This window comes from Copidosoma floridanum, unplaced genomic scaffold (assembly GCF_036245765.1).
Source record: "Copidosoma floridanum isolate Cflo_tuat_1 unplaced genomic scaffold, Cflo_Japanese_pri ptg000006l, whole genome shotgun sequence".
Taxonomy (NCBI): Eukaryota; Metazoa; Arthropoda; class Insecta; order Hymenoptera; family Encyrtidae; genus Copidosoma; species Copidosoma floridanum.
This window is the reverse complement of record NW_028321883.1, coordinates 20,877,417-20,893,476: the sequence shown is the minus strand read 5'-3', so window position 1 is coordinate 20,893,476 and position 16,060 is coordinate 20,877,417. Positions and strand designations below refer to the sequence as shown.

The following is a 16,060-nucleotide window of genomic DNA, read 5'->3' as shown; positions in this document are numbered from 1 at the left end:
GTTTCGACTGCACGCTCGCTAGATGTATCATAATATATATGTTTACGGTAATGATGCTTCGGGAAAAGAGGGAGTCGGTCACGTTGCGCGGACGTGATTTTTTTCTTTTTTTTTCCCCTCGTTTTTATATGGATAAGCATATTATAAAAATACATGGGTTGTATTCTCGCGTGACGGGCGGTTGGCTTGCGTTTTTACTAAAGATGATTTTATTTTCTTTCAATATTTCTACTCGTATTTTTGAAAAGAAAAAAAAAAAAAATGGATTTTCACATCGTACAATCGATGATTGCCTTCTCTTTGAACCAGAAATCATATATACGTGCCGCTGTTTACAAGCGTATTTGCAGTACCAATTTACTTTTTTGAAATAATCTTTTGACCAATGGATGAAAAGTTTTCAATTTAAACGACTAATAAAAAAAGAAAAGTACAGCAAGCGGACCGTCGGTTAAGTACTAGTTCTTGTAATTGACAGCTTTAAGTTAATCACTGCGCGAAGCACCGCAGTTGCGATTTAAAGAAGAAAGTTGCAGAGTAACACAAAGTGGCATTCCTACATATAATTCGGAGCATCCGAGTCCTTGACACATGGAATTTAGAAATATTTTTTTAACATGAAAAAAAAAAAAAAAAAAAAAAGATCGCCTCCGTTTTATACACGACTCGTAACAATAGCGCGTCATAGTGTCAATTCACGCTATTTTTTGCATTTTTGCCTTTAACGATTTTTGTACACATGAACTATGATTATAAGTATAATGTATATGAATTTATATTTACGCATACAAGAAACACACGTACACGCTCATCTCAGTGCAGGAAATGTTCGGAGAAAAAGAGTCAGAGTCTAAAGTGAACGCACACGTTCCTTTATCGATCGAACCGGAAAAAAGAATGAATTGAAATCAACACGTACCAATTTTGTAATATATTGTAATATACGAAAGAAGAGGTTTTATACATTATACAGTAAGCAAGCGCGTAGTAATAATTTCTCCAATTTAGTTTATTCGTTTTTTCTCTCAAGACATAATATATATAAAGAAACAAGATTATCCATCTTGTGTATATTATTATTAAATAATAATTATTTTATTTTTAATCATATTATTAATTATTATGATTGCTACGAATAATAATAATTATCATCATAGTTCTCAACCCCTTTGAGTAATTCGTGAACAAAAAACTCATGGCAACGTTTCATACACATCAAAATCATAGCTTTTGATACGCAACCCCCCTCCCCTGCCTCGAATTGTAAATAAATATAAGACAAATTTCGCTTCTCCCCCCCCCAACTCTTCCTCTTCCTTAGTTTTGTTAGTTATAATTGCTCGGTGCTAGGCTAGTTTTTGATGAGCTTAGATCCACATAGATTTACGAGCAAAGGAAAAATATGATTCGTAAGCTCCTTCTAAGACAGCCAGTGCCTTTAATAAAGAATAAAAACGTTTTTCTTTTAGTAAAAAATTACTTTTTCCCCCCTTCTTAGTCGATGATTGTACATTACGCGAAGTAGTAAATTTGGCCTCTTCGATTTTTCCCGTCTAATTTACACTCAAATGCCTCCGATACGAGATATTTTTGTACAAAGTCCTTTTCAGCTCAACCCTTAAAAGGACTCGTGGTGGAAATGATACGACGCGGACCGATGGAAATTCGGAGAAAAACAGACGTTCCCTTGAACGGTTAATCGGAAAAAGAAAGGGAAAAAGCGTTTATACTTTTAATTGATCACTTTAAAGAATTCGTTGGTTCAATTTGATTACAATTGAAGACAAATAGTAACGGTCTGCCCAGATATCGGCGATTATATCTCGAGGATAGCGACCGAAAACAAAGCTGCATTTATTACAATTTTTTTTTTTTTTTTTTTTTTTTTTTTTTTTTAATATACGTACATGCGTTTGAGTCCACCCCACTATTGCCTCCACGCGAAACCTCATTGTTAATCATCATCTTTCTCTCAAAGTCTCATTTTTATTTAATCTGTCGATTATATATTTTCTTATGAAAAAAGATAAGAAAACAGAGTGGTAGAGTAAAGAAGAAATTAAAAAAATAATGTAACGCGCAGCGAGCCTTTGACACACAGTTACATACACATATACACATAAAACATTTGTAAACCTTCTCGCCGTATACATATATTATTGTATTGTAATGTTAGCTTTCAGATGAAATAAAAAAAAAAACAAAAGATTATTAATTTCTTAAAAATTATATGAATTCATGCAATAATTGTGCATTTAATGTATATTGTGAGGATTATCGGTGATTGGTCGAGTCATTGATTTTCACCTTCGCTTCGACCAATCACCAACTTAATCCCGTAATCGTCTAATGTAAACTTCGATGCGAGTTGTCATCGCGTTCGGTCTCAAAATTACTACACGATAAATTATTTGTAATAAAAATGATTTCATTAAAAGATACATCGGTAGTGTTTGTGTATGTGTGTAATAAAAAATAATTCCAAGAACAGCAATACCGAATTGACGCCCTCATCTCGCCGTAGCTGAACTGCTTCATCGCTTTATTTGGAGCATCTGACCGGTTGCGAGAATGCAAGCGCTTTGCGTACGGATCTTCACCGTCATTGGTTCTTTTTCGCTTTGTATTCCTTTCTCATTTCCCACACACACTCTTCAACTTGCTTTTTCCACAAATTACATTTTTCCACCATATAATAATAGTGTAAATATATTTTTAATACATTTATAACGATTACTCTAAATACACGCATTAAAATATTATTTTTTATGAACGAATATAAATTTACAATGTATAAAAAATGAAATTTTTATAAGGACTATTAGTAGTTTTACTCTTTACTTCGTGCTTAATTTTTCCGAACATTAAATTAGTGTTATGATTTTGCAACGAGTTTTATTTAGTTAATACTTAGAGTTAATAAAGAGTAAATTTGTCGTTAAAAAGAATTCATTTTTAATGTAACGAAATGCCATACAGCTGTTCTCTCAGACTATGCGTAATGTAGAGTAATTTTGAGACCGAATAGCGATCCTTGTAAAACTTCAAACAAATGAGCCAGATCTTCGTTATCCTCCTTCTATTTTGTAAATATACACAGTGTACTGTTTTCCTTTTTTCTATGTGCATCAAAGTTGCTAACTCAAACTTTAAAAAGTATAAATTATAATATTAATGATCGTACGATTGTCATAATAGCGAAATAAATAAAAGTCGTACGTGGTAACGACGTTGTCGCGGTACCTAATTTACCCATTACGAGATAGTCACTTTGTTGCAAGTTTTAACACATGATTTTTTTCTAAGTATAGATATTTATTCGATTGAAGTGCTCTTTGGTTGGTTTAGGTAGACGACGATGACGATCTTTGCTCGAATTTAAAAGTTGTAGCATCTTGTACGTTGTCGAGATAAGAAACAAGAACAACAAGTGTAAATAACATAATGATTGATAACACATTATTTTTCAGTATTGTAACTGTTTCTAACACCAATGTATTTTATTACTTTATGAAATATACTATATTGGGTGCCTTTTGTAGCGAAAATTTTCATTAGTTTCTTTTTTTTTTCATTCCTCACAATTATCAATCACATCCTGATTATTATTGGTTTGAACACATGATGTATTGAACTCAAACCAATAATAACTATTTATAACGAGATAACTTTTATTTAATACAAAATAATCCATGATCTATTAACAAATCATCTATTAACGATTTCTCAACGAGTCAACAGTTCAAAAAAAAGATTATCCACAATTATCAACAACAAGAATAAATTAAAATATAAAATACATATATACAGCAATCAAATAAATCATATCCATATCACGAAACCTCCGCTTTCAACTTGAAGAGCTGCACGATCGAGTTGTATTGTTCCTGACTGATGAGCCTGCCCTTCGGCACATTGGCGGTAAGCTCCGGCGCTCCGAGCACGTCGTCGCCTTTACAGTACTGCAGCATCTGCACAATGGGTGTCGTATAGTTGGCGTACTCCATCCGATTCAGCTGATAAAACCGCGACACGGCTATTATCTCAGCCACCTCGTTCTTCAGCACCTGCCAGAACTCGCCCTTTTCCAGCAGCTCTCTCTGCTGCTGGACGTACGACTTCTTGCTCGCTCCACTCGCTTCCACCCTGGAGACGAAGCGCAGGCCTCGATAGTCCCTTTTTAGCATAGAGATGGCTGGCAGTTGAGATCTCTCAATCGACGAGTAGGGTGTATTTTTTAGGCAAGCCTCGCTGGGTAGACATACGGTTGACATGAGGCTCTCGCTCTTTGGGAACTGGAAGCGCACTTCGTCGAACGATCCGCCATACTTTTTCGGTGCCACCGAGGAGAGATACTTCTCGACCCTTGGCATGCCCTGGACACCTTTTGCCGCGGCGTGGAAAAAGGTGGATTTTTTCGGAGTCTTCCGCTTCTCCTCTACGCCATTACCTGTACATAAAGAAGGATTTCATAGTACTTTTGTTTTTAGCATTGAATTATAAAATGATCATCCGCACCATTTTCCAAAACAGCCGGTCCCTTTACAACGACAAACTCAACGAGAGAACCCACGATCGTGCCATCAACGCCGCTCTCGAAGAACTCTTGGGCCAAAGTCTCAGGTACGCGTATCCGTCTAGTCCACCCGGACGCTCCGAGATTGGCGCTGTTTTCCACAGCCTTGACGTCCTGCAGGATTTGCGTCGAATTGACGGACTTGAGGAGTCTCGTGTTGTCAGACGAGCGCTCGAGCAAGTAGTACGACTCACGGTAGGACCTGACCATGCGCAGGAATATTTTTACGCAAACGTCGTGGTTCAGGGCGCCGGACGTCATCAGGCTCACTATGTAGTTCAGCGTTTTACCTGTGATTTCAGCGAGATAAGATCACCTGTTTCTATCTGTAACCAGGCTTATTTTTTTAGTTCTCGTTACCTTTGAGGTACTCGATTTTGTCGACGAGATCGTCGATGTTGTTGTTGTCCTTGAAAAATTGGAGCACAACCGAGGCGATAGCCTCAGCTATCATGAGACTCGTTACGTTGGCTACTGCGAAATTCAGGGGTGGAAAAGCCGTTGCTCGTGCGATCAGAGACAGTGCGCCCAGTATTTGTTTGCGCTCCTTATCGAGAACCGAGTCGGGCACGACGGGTATTCTCTTCAGACCGTAAATTGTTTTCAAACCCTTTGAACCTGCAATAATTACACAAGTTCATAGTCGACAAAATCACAAAATATAAGCCAGGGATGCTTACCTAACTCCGACACCTCTGCCTCGGACATGAGCTCCCTTGTCTGCTTTTCTTCCTTGGTGTCCGGCTTTTTAAGCCATAAGAATAAAAATTAAAAAAACAGTGTAAATTAAGTATACGCCTTGAAGTAAAATAGTTAACTGTAATTGAATGGAAGATCAAGTAATCACCGAAAAATTTTTCAAGTAATCCGTTATCCTCTTGTTCACGGCTAAACTGTGCGTATCGCTGCCGTCCAGAGCCTCGAGCAACAGCTCGACGTTACCGCTATACACCTTGAGACATGTGAGCTTGGCAGCGATGTGCTTAACCATCAAATTTTCTTTGCCTTTTGGCTTGACGAGCATACGCTTGAAATCAAAGTTGTAATCGTCGTTGAAATAGTAGGTCTCCATGAAGTCTATCTCTTCCGTCAACCCGGCGTGCGCCATTTTAAGGTATTCAACGAGCTCAACGGCAAAGTTTGGGACTTTTTCATCGTTTTGGGGCTTACTCGCGAACACCTTGGACAAGAAGCTCTTGAATCTCGGCAAAAGGGGTCCTTTTTCTTCCAGGGTTGAGTCGAATAAAGATATGAACGCTGCAAAGGCCACGAGTAAAGTTGATGTTTGTTAAAAAAAAAAAAAAAAAAACCATTGCTTCATAGACGGAAATAACAAAGTAAAACAAAAATCCGTTTACCAGGATACATGACGTTGGCGTTCTTGCACATACATACGGCGTTGACCAGCGAGTTCTTTGTCTTCTCAATCTCGTCGTTTTTTAAGAAAAAGTCAGCTTGAAGAACACCGTAGTACGGATTCTGCGATATCGTACCAGCGACGATTTTTTTAGTCACGTCGTGATGTTTGAACTGGAAGAAAATGAAGCTCGCGTCCTTCAGAGAATACTTTTTGCCCTCGAAATTTTGGTCCTCGAGCCAAAAAGCCCAAAACTCCTTGAGGTCCTTCATCAAGTACGAGTGGCCCCACGTGATGACATTGTTGTTCTTAAGTTCCTGACACATATCGGAGAACAGCATGAACAGCGTGTCCTCATACCGAAGAACATCGACCTTTGATAACTTGATGTCGTTCAGTCTTTCCCTTTCGATGATATCGATTCTCCTTTTTACCTAGTGGGGATGAGAATTCGGTTTACAAAAACGCACATACAATAACCCAATATCTCACCACGCACACGTACCTCGTCAAAGTCAACCTTTTCCAAATCACTCGTGTCAACGCCCAGCTTTCTGATTTCGCTCTCGCGAACAACGAGCTGAGCTGAACCCAGATTTCCTTGCCTCGAGGTTCTGAAAAACGCCTGTTCGCGGACCCTCTCGTTGTCAGGACAAAAACCGACGAGCACGTGCAAGCCACCGTTCTTTTCGAGCTCGCGCGAAGTTTTGAAATCAGCCCCACGTCCAGCAATGTTGGTCGCTACTATTACATCACCCGGACCCACGGTCTCACGGGTAACGTCAGCCGTTTCCTCGTCCTGGAATTTTTTCAACTGGATCTTGCAGTCCCACCACGTCTGCGAGCTCATGATCGAGGCGAGCTGCTCTTCTAGTTGCATCAAATCCGCTATCGTCTTGCAAATTATCAGAACCGCACGGCCTAGTGGAAAGACAATAGGATTTGGACCTTAGTACTACGTTCAATTATTTTCATCAACGTAAAAACAAGGATCCTCCCAAACTGACCGGTATTGCGTATTAAGCCGACAGTCATGAGGGTGACCTCGTAGCTCCAATCGTCGTCCGGCACGACGATACCCTTTAACTCCTTGAATGTTTTGTTTCTGTAGGTAGGGACCCTGGCGTAGTCGACGCTGTAAATGGAACTTAACAGTAGCTGCTCGGATTTCGAGCCCAAAGTGCCAGTCAGCCCAAAAATCCTGTAACCGTACTTCCCGATGAAGGCGTAGTTCGAGACACAGCTGCTGGTCAAACTCTCGGGAGTTATGCGTACGTTGTGCTTTATCTGGACAAACTGGTGTAGTCCATACGACCAGACGGTGTTTTTTAGAGTGACACCGGTGTTGCTGTAGTCCACTGGGACGATAGATAGCTCGCCGTTAATTTCTTTCAGGGAGTACTGTTCGTTCTCGTTGATGAAATAGCGGGCGCGGATTGCATTGCTGATCCACTTCGGTATCATGTTCGAGACGTATTTCAGGCAGTGCGTTGGGACGAACTTTAGGTCTAGATCCTAAGGCAGATGGCAGTGGAGAAAAGTTTCGATTAGATCACTCGTTTGCGATTCGGATATGCTTCGTTGTTTTTATTTTCTACATAAATTTTTTTTTGTTACACTATAGTATTCCTCGAAAGAAATTTTTTTCTTAGAGTTCACCTGCAAATTAGCCTTTATCCTTTCCTCCGTGCGTCCAACCATGGACGAATCGAAGATTTTGACGAACTCACGGACGGCCATTTCCTTGGCATTCCGTACGTCAGCGAAGCCGTTCAACTTATCCTGGAAGTCGTCCATCAGGTCGGATTCGACGCTAAGCAGCTCGCTCCAGATCCTCAGATAGATGTACTTGAGATTCTCCATTCCGGGGAACGGCGAAGATATCTTGAGAAATTACTTGTTGATATAAAATCGCCCAGTAGTATTGCAATTTTTTTAAATTAAATTACCTTGGCAATGTGACGCCCGTTGTCCACGAGCATGTTGTCCACCTCGTCCAGGATAACCCGGCCAAATTGCCGGCCGCTCATCGTCCCCAAACCCTCGGCTGTATCTCTAAAATCGATGCGCGAGAGGTAATGTTCATCAGCAATTCCACAATATTGACGTTTCATAATTCCTACCTCAGGTAATCAAACTGAAAGTCGCTTATGCTTCCGTAAACAACGTCCGCCAGGTAACACTTTCTCGGTCCGGTGGCGTAGGTCTTGTCTGGTGCGTTCGAGGCGACGCTAACGTTGAACATCGTGTAGAACAGCTTGCGACTGTCAACACCCTCCTGCGCGAGCACGGCGTTGCTCGTTATCACGTCGACGCTTTTTTCGCCCTGCAGTATCATCATGACCGCGAGTAGCGACACGATCACCGTTTTCCCTACAGGAAAGCCAACAAAAGCCATTGATTTAAACCATCAGTCCTTATATAAAAAACTATGTTGTACAGCGACGCTCGATCTCACCTTCGCCACTTTCGATCTGGCAGAGCTTGCCGCGCGAGTGGTTCGAGCAGCTGAGAAAGACCAGCATGGATAAGACCTGGGGGGCGCGCAGCCTGTGACCACCGGTCGCGAGCTCGTTGGCCCGGTCCATCACGGCCACGGCCTCGCAGAGCTTGTCCACGTCGAAGACCCTCTCCGTCTGCCTGCAGGCCTTGGCGAACTCGTTGATTTGCGCTGCACCTCGGGTGGACCAGAACTCGTCGTAGTACTTGCTTATCAGGGGCAGGCACTCGCGGATGCGCCGTGTTTGGGCTGCGAGCTCCTCCGCACTGGTAGACTCGTCCGCGTGGGCGTCGAGCACGAGTTCGGACAACAGCCGGTCCCAGTCTTTGATTTTCTTGTCGGTGGAGTCGGCTTTGGTCTGCAAGGGGGGATATACATCGATATTGAGGCTCACTCGAGGGCCGAGGCACACAAACTTTCACGGTTCTGGTCGAAACCATACCCATTTTTTTAGTCATCTGCAGAACGATGTATCAATCGATTTTTTCTATACGTTCTGACCATATTAATTTCGCGGACATTGCGGATAGATCGTGATCGAGAGAGCTTGTGACGTTTTTATTTGAGTATATATTGGGTGGACTCGGGATTCGTCGTCGGTAGTTTATTTCAATCAGCGCCATTTAGCGGACGATTATTCTCGAGAAAACTGGTGGCTCAGAAACCCTACGGACGTTTTTTTTTTTTGGGTGGCGAAGAAAAGCACAACTCAGATCTTGTCGTTGGTAATGAGATAGAGAAATCCGAGTTGTGTTTCTTTATCCGCCAAAAAAGTGGACGAAGAAAAGCATAACTCATGGGAATAGTTAAATCTGACTTGTGCTTTTCTTCGTCACCCAAAATAACAAAACGTTCGTAAGGTATCGGTCCGATTCGGGGTTCGTCGGTGGCCTATATGTACTTTGAACTACTAAGTTTTGCCAATAAAAATTAAAAAATCGTTAATTAAAGTGGGTGTGTGGGAGTGAGGCTTGTTATCTTGCACGTAAAATAGGAAGAACGTGTGCATTATCGTTTACAATGCTTTGGCCTAGCTCCTATATACTTGAAGAGGATATAGTCTATATTCTCTGATCTTGCTGACCTTGTTTGCTTTCGCCTTAGACTTGACAGCCAGTAGTGCCTTTTCGACGACCGCGACAACGTTAGGCGGCTCAACATCAGCCCTCATGAAATCAGGTCGCCTCGGCGACTTCTGCTGCTCAAAGTAGACCTTTATTTTCTCGTAATCGAGTCGCAACAGATCGCTGACTTTTCTGAGGGCCCTCTCTAGCTCCTCGTTCATCTCGGCCTGGGCCAGCACTGCGAAGATCTTGGTGAACTTTTGCATCTGCTCGGGAAATCTGCGATTTGTGGGGACATTACCAAATAGGTGGTTACATGCGTGCTATTACATTTATGCTCTTAATTTACAGAGATCGTTGGGACTCGGTGGCTGAATCGACAATGTAAAACATGTTTGTATACTCTATTATACTTAATTGTTTCAATGGTCTAGTCTATCGAGGTAATGACCAAAAAAGCACCAAAGGCCATTTTAATCATGCAATTTGTAAAAGGTTGAACAACTTCTTTTTCAAACAAAAAATGAGACGAATCTCGCGAGATAAATTTTTTTTTTTTTTTTCAATATTTGGTAAGTCAACGAGAACCTACCTCTCCTGTATGTCAAGATTGTAAACTCTGTTCCCGTTGTCGAGATCAATAAAGTCGTTCTTATCAAACTTCATGCTCTTGGCAACTTCAGAATTGACATAAAAGTTGTTTCTGGCGTTTTTCAGAGCCTTTAGCGTTTTGTGGTCCGACTCGTACTTGAGATCCTGGTCCTTCTTCTTCGCCTCGGTCTTCAGCAGAGACGTGTAATTGCTCGACAGGACAAAGGTCTCTTTTAAAAGTTTGGTGCAGCTCTCAAGAAAACTACAGAGACTCTCCCTAAAGATCTCGTAGCTTCGGTCGCTCATTAGATCGGTAGCCACCTCCTCGAGGCCGGAGAGCAGGTACTTTTGCAGCCACAGCCGGAACTCCCTCTTGACGCTTTGCACTCCGTACTGCGTGCAGAAGCGCACTTTTTGGAACTTTTCTATCAGCGGACCCTACACGATTTGGATATGTATCAAAAGTTTCATACGTTCTATTACAGTACCGATACGATTATGAATCGAAATCGGTATTGATCGGTAAAAAAAAATTATCATGAAACCCCACTGACCTTGATGATCTCCGACTTGAGTCCCTTGATCAGCACCTGCAAGTTCCTCAGGCATATCGGGCCCGAGCTGCTCTCGTCACTCTGCTCTGTTCCCCTGTGACTGTCGAACCTCACGCTCCTCTCATCCCTCAGCCTATCCCCAATGGCTTCCCTCAGCTTGTTGGGTATCGGCACGCCGAGCGAGTCCTTGTACAACACCACGACCGAACTGTACAGGTAAGTCACGGCAAAGCACACCCAGTGCTTAACGCCCTTGTTATAGATTGCAAAGAACGGCGTGTCGCGCACATCGATCTTACCGATCTTTTCCAGAGCCGCGCTCTTTGACGGATCGTCGCTGGTTATGAGACCAAACTGCCTCTCGAACGAGCACTCGTACATCCCGAAAAGGTACTCGGCCACGCACACCATCTCGTTCTCGTCGTACTCATCGTTGGAGGCGATCTTGCGCAGCGTGTCGGTCGTTATCTTTTCCGCCAACGACTGATGCACGACCTCGGATGGATTCGTCATTTTCTTTTATTCTTTACTTTTTTTCAGATGCCAATTTGTGTATTTATTCACGGTTTCTCCGTCAGTTTCATGATGACCGAGAACAGTGGACCGTGGCAATAACTATAGTTTTCAATTTGGCACGTAAATCAGAGAAGCCAATTAAGTAGCGCAGCGAAAAGTACTCGCTAAACAAATTACTTGTGTCGAAAAGCACCTATGCATACAAATAGCCGATTTCTTCTTCAAGATAACTATAGTACCGTCTAAGAATGAATGTATAACTTTCTCCTCGCAATCAGATCACAGCAGTAATCACAGCCACTTGTGCAAGAAAAACGGATCACAGTAGGGTTTCAAACGAAAAAATGTACACGGTGAAAAAGATCAAACTGTCGAAAAGTAGGTCTTTGGAGTACATTGTGTTATACAAGCTCGCGGAGCACGTGCAGGGAGATGTATGTACATACACGACTTTTCTCGTCGAGCGTTCGGTTGTTAACTGAACGACGAGTGGAGCGCCCGTAGACGCGCTTGAATTGGTTATTTTTAACTTTACTCGTTGAGAAACCAGAAGAGAGCGACGCGAGAAGGGGTGACGCTGGGTGCGTGTGTTTTGAAACCACAGCCACGACCATTAGCGTGCACTATTTTAAAAATTAGACTAGTGGATTAAGAAGCCGAGGAGTTCGAGGTATAGGTACGTGCATTCGGTCCAAGCGAATTGATGATCTTTGAATATTGGAACACTTGATTTACAACTAAGTGGATTAAAATTGTCGAGACTTTTTTTTTTTTTTTTGATTTAATTTTAAGATTTGTCGTCATTATTTTTTTCTTTTGATTCCGGAAATTCCCCGAAAATTTACGAGCCCCTCGTGAATCACCAGAGCGAGTTTCCGGATTCACTCATTACCACGTCATAAAAATACTCGCCCGAGTGATTTGCCAAAAAATTTCCAACAAAAATAACATCGCTATTCACGATCTCGAAGGTCCTGTATCACAGTCGATCTATGAAAAAGAAAAAAAATAGAGTAAGCTCAATTTCAACGAGTAGGTAGTGCCTCTACTCGTGTAAGAAAAGAAAAAGGGGAACGGTAAATAAATCACGTTGGAGTTCACTTTACTTTCCAGATGTGTCACGCACATCACAAGCGAGCTTTCCGTGCCGGAGATGATCTCGTACACAGTATCGAGCCGCCGTCCCAGTTCTGAAAGTCCCTCCCTCCGACCAACCGTTTGCTTTTTCCCTCTTCTCGGACTACATGCCAACGAAAAAAAAAAAAAAAAAAAAAAAAAAAAAAAAAAAAAGGTACGCCCGGAATATCTATACTCGCGATCATAGCTTTCCTTCCCTTTCCGATGAGGATAGATACCTAATTCATTTGTTAAGTCGATAAGCCAACTTCAGTCCTTCCGTCAAATATACCGACGTTCAACGTCTTAACCCACTCGAGCGCCCATCCGTCTCTCGAAGCGAAAATCGGTTAGTTCCCGGTACATCTCATTCGAATCGAGGGGGTGTTTTTTTTTTAAGATCGCACCACACAGGTGGGTCCATGGAGGACAATGGGGGTAACAGGTACGACTCAAGGTCAGCCGGTGAATTGCGCCACGATCCGCTGAGGAGACACAAAGAGTAAGCGGTCTATTAATATTCATCCCGATGTGGATGCAGAGAGTAAGAAATAATCAATCGCCGCGAATTTTCCTTCAAGTTTCAAGCGAGAAGACGAGTACGAGCTGCACCTGCCGCACAAAAGGTTTCTCGAGAAGGTTGAGGATGCGAAGGAGGCACCGGAGCCGCTTGTAAATATACGCGCGCGCGCGGACCGATCTTTTGCCGATTTTGGGCTATAGTGGCACTGTTGTGCTTGTTTTTGCAGACAGGTTTTCTGGCAAAGCAAAAGGAGATCAAACGGTTGGTCTGCAAGCCGTACTATCCAGTACCGGATGTTGAGGACCAGCCGTACGAGACTCCGAGGAAAAATCGGTTGATCAAGGAGAGGCCTCTGAAAAGTACGTGTGTGTTACTTCAACAGTTTGTTTTTCGATGGGCGTTGATGAGTTTCCTTTTTCGGTGATCCAGTCCACGCAAGGACACAGGGTAAGGTGCTGGAAGAGGAAGTGGTACCGGTTGCCGTGAATAAAGCCGAGGTAAAATTTGCCGATCAGTTGGAGTTAATCGAGAACTTGAGGTCCGATCCGAAGATCGGCTTTTACTACATGGTCTACGGAGTCGAGCGATCGTCGGAATTTTTCACTCCCTACGCGCTCAAGTAACTATTATCGTGACTCTCTAGGTATTTGTCGAATTTCGTGCGTTTTTTTGTGAATTCTTTCGCAGAGTGGTGCCCTACAAAAAAATCGGCAAGGTCTACATGACGATGAGCCCCGATGGGGTCACGCAGTACAGCTCTACGGAAGTAACCTTCACTCCCATAGCTGAATGGGAACGCGAGTACAGGTTTTACGAGCTTGTTACGCAGGTAATGCAAACTTTCGCGGTGAAAAACTACTTATTTGCTTTAACTTTGTCTGTAAAAATCGATAGATCAAGATGTTTAAGGATTATTTGAAGTGGAAGTCATTTTACGTGTGGAAAAAAGTAGTGATGTATCGCAAGGTCAAACGCGCCATGGATCACCTCAATAAAAATCTGTTTCTCTGCGACGGAATTTTATGCGACGTTCTATTGAAAATCAAAGGGTTGTGCTGCAGATTTTTAAACTCCTCACTGGTCGATACTTCAGTTGTGCAGAATCATCCGCTCTTTGGTTTTGTTGAGATTCAAGTTAGCTTTTTTTTTTTTTTTTTTATCGAAAAAAGTACTAATAGCTAAAAAACGTCATTGAATTTTAATTTCTTGTTTTCTAAAAGTTTGCCAAACTGGAATACATAAAGGACCGATTGACCGAATATAGATCAATTGTGCAGAGTATCATAAATGAGGCGTCTCTGAAGTCCCTTCTCGAAGCCGGGTACACGCCCGACGATTCGAACATAACGTTACAACAAACGGTGCTTGGAAAAATCGGTAAGTAAAGAAGGACAACGTCCAAACGAGCAATACTCGAAGAATTTTCCATCAGGGGGCAAGGTGAGAATGCCAAAGGATGGCGTATTAAAGATGAGCTACACCGATCAAGTGAAGAAACGCAAGAGATGTTTCCGCATATCGAGGTAAAACATAGCGACCGATCAACGATTTCTAATCCCACCGTTTCGCAATGAGACAAAAAATCCAATCCTCAGCTTAATCTACCTGGTCGACTACTACCAGCTGTTTGTGCTGCAAAATTTTTTGCGCAACACCTACGCTGAGCTGATCAGCATTCTCGAGAAGCACACGAGCTACCTACCACCCGAGAGCGAGTTCGAGAACGCGAGCGTTGGTTATACTTTAAAGAGCTCGAGGCCCAGGTCATCCAGTGCGGAGGAACAGGTACACCAGTTTTTTCTTCTTTTAGTTGTAGTTTTAATGGTAAACACTTGATAAGGGAAAATAAACATAAACCTTCTAGTACCCCTACTTCGTGGTAGATTTGATGATCGATCCGGAGCTTGGAGTCGTGCTGGATCCCCACGAAAACGTCTTTTGGCACGTCGTTACGAACTTACAAGACACTTGGGAGGAAACATTGGTTGATATCAAGCCATACCTCTCAGACGAGCTTTTTCACCCTTTTACGAGGTTCGGTATAAACATAAATAAAATTCGATCGGTTGACCGGCGATTACGATTTATAAAAAAAAAGTCGATCCATTTTTAATAATTTTGATTAAAAACATCATCTGGAAAAATTTGTTTTCGTTCCATCGTGTAAATGGTTCAACTAGATTAACTCGATCGATTGGCATGAACTAAAAGCTTCTTGCAAAAACGTTGCAGACCTCTGATAAACAACAAAATCGAGGATCCCGTGCGGAGCGAGCCGCCAAACCTCCCGCGAGTCATAAGCGAAGACCCCCACCTGTTGGCCTCCAAGGAGAAATTCAAATCCATCCTCGAGACGAACTTCAAGGCGGCCGAGCGCTACTGCGCGCGCTTCGCCCACATCTACGCGAGCTACAAAGCAGCCAGGAGCCTCGAGGAGAGCGAGATCCGCGCCAACGACAAGTGCGACGTCTTCCGCAGCTGGTGCGACCGCCTCAGCTGCGACGAGCAAGAGATCAACAGCGCCGTCGACGAACAACCTCTGGGGATCTTTTACGTCAAACTCGGGCGGTTCAAGGAGTGCGCCCTGCCCGCGACCAACGAGAAACAAGCGATACTCGCCAATGTCATGCCAGAGTAGGGTTTTTTTTGTTTTTTTTTTTTCTTTATCACAAAATGTACGTGATAAAACTGTTTCGATTAGGCTGGGAAAACAGCGCGTTCTCTCGCTTCGGGAGGAAGCCACGGACGCCATAGACTTCCTCAAGTCGGACCCGGTGTCTACCGAGGAATACGTCGAGTACATAAAATTCATCGACAGGGTGCAGCAAAAGCTCGACGGCATGGACAACCAGATGGACTTCGTTAAAGATCTTTACGATATCATGAGCGAGTACGGTATAAGCGTCGATCCGGAGGACATGACGTGCTACTTGGTAATTAATTGTTTTGAAGAAACCCTACCCCTCATTCGGTTACAAAATTGAATGAACGCTCGTTTAGGGTATCAGCGTTTATTTTACGTCCCTGAGGCTCGAGGTCGAAAAGTGCCTCGAAGAGAGGACCAAGCTCATCACGAGGTTCAACAAGCAAATACAGAAGGACATTAGCGCGCTTATCGACAAAGTCCAGGACATCAACGAAGAAGTCGCGGTACCATATAATTATACGCTCGTCAATCATTGTAAATTGGCCACAGAGACATTAAACATAAAAATCAACTTGTTCCAGCAACCTTGGCTGCTGGACAGCGAGAGCAACGCGGA

The 16,060-nt window shown here is 42.8% G+C and overlaps 2 protein-coding genes across 2 annotated transcripts; one reads left to right on the top strand and one right to left on the bottom strand.

The window, feature by feature from the left end:
• Positions 1-3,532: 3,532 nt before the first annotated feature.
• LOC106639465 (uncharacterized) lies at positions 3,533-11,601 on the bottom strand. The gene is made up of 15 exons (XM_014353101.3): positions 10,643-11,601; positions 10,090-10,526; positions 9,518-9,776; positions 8,392-8,791; positions 8,057-8,306; positions 7,883-7,988; positions 7,593-7,817; positions 6,941-7,448; positions 6,439-6,854; positions 5,935-6,367; positions 5,424-5,833; positions 5,257-5,320; positions 4,937-5,194; positions 4,519-4,866; positions 3,533-4,450 (listed from the first exon to the last, which is right to left on the bottom strand). The coding sequence occupies exons 1-15, from the start codon at positions 11,153-11,155 to the stop codon at positions 3,834-3,836; spliced, it is 5,244 nt and encodes a 1,747-aa protein (XP_014208587.3). The 5' UTR covers positions 11,156-11,601; the 3' UTR covers positions 3,533-3,833.
• A 1,095-nt stretch (positions 11,602-12,696) lies between these two features.
• LOC149375585 (dynein axonemal heavy chain 6-like) lies at positions 12,697-16,002 on the top strand. Its single transcript, XM_089598784.1, has 14 exons — positions 12,697-12,776; positions 12,856-12,946; positions 13,024-13,156; positions 13,227-13,416; positions 13,485-13,626; positions 13,692-13,931; positions 14,018-14,174; positions 14,230-14,320; positions 14,393-14,582; positions 14,662-14,831; positions 15,030-15,431; positions 15,499-15,730; positions 15,798-15,947; positions 15,994-16,002. The coding sequence occupies exons 1-14, from the start codon at positions 12,697-12,699 to the stop codon at positions 16,000-16,002; spliced, it is 2,277 nt and encodes a 758-aa protein (XP_089454910.1).
• Positions 16,003-16,060: the final 58 nt, after the last annotated feature.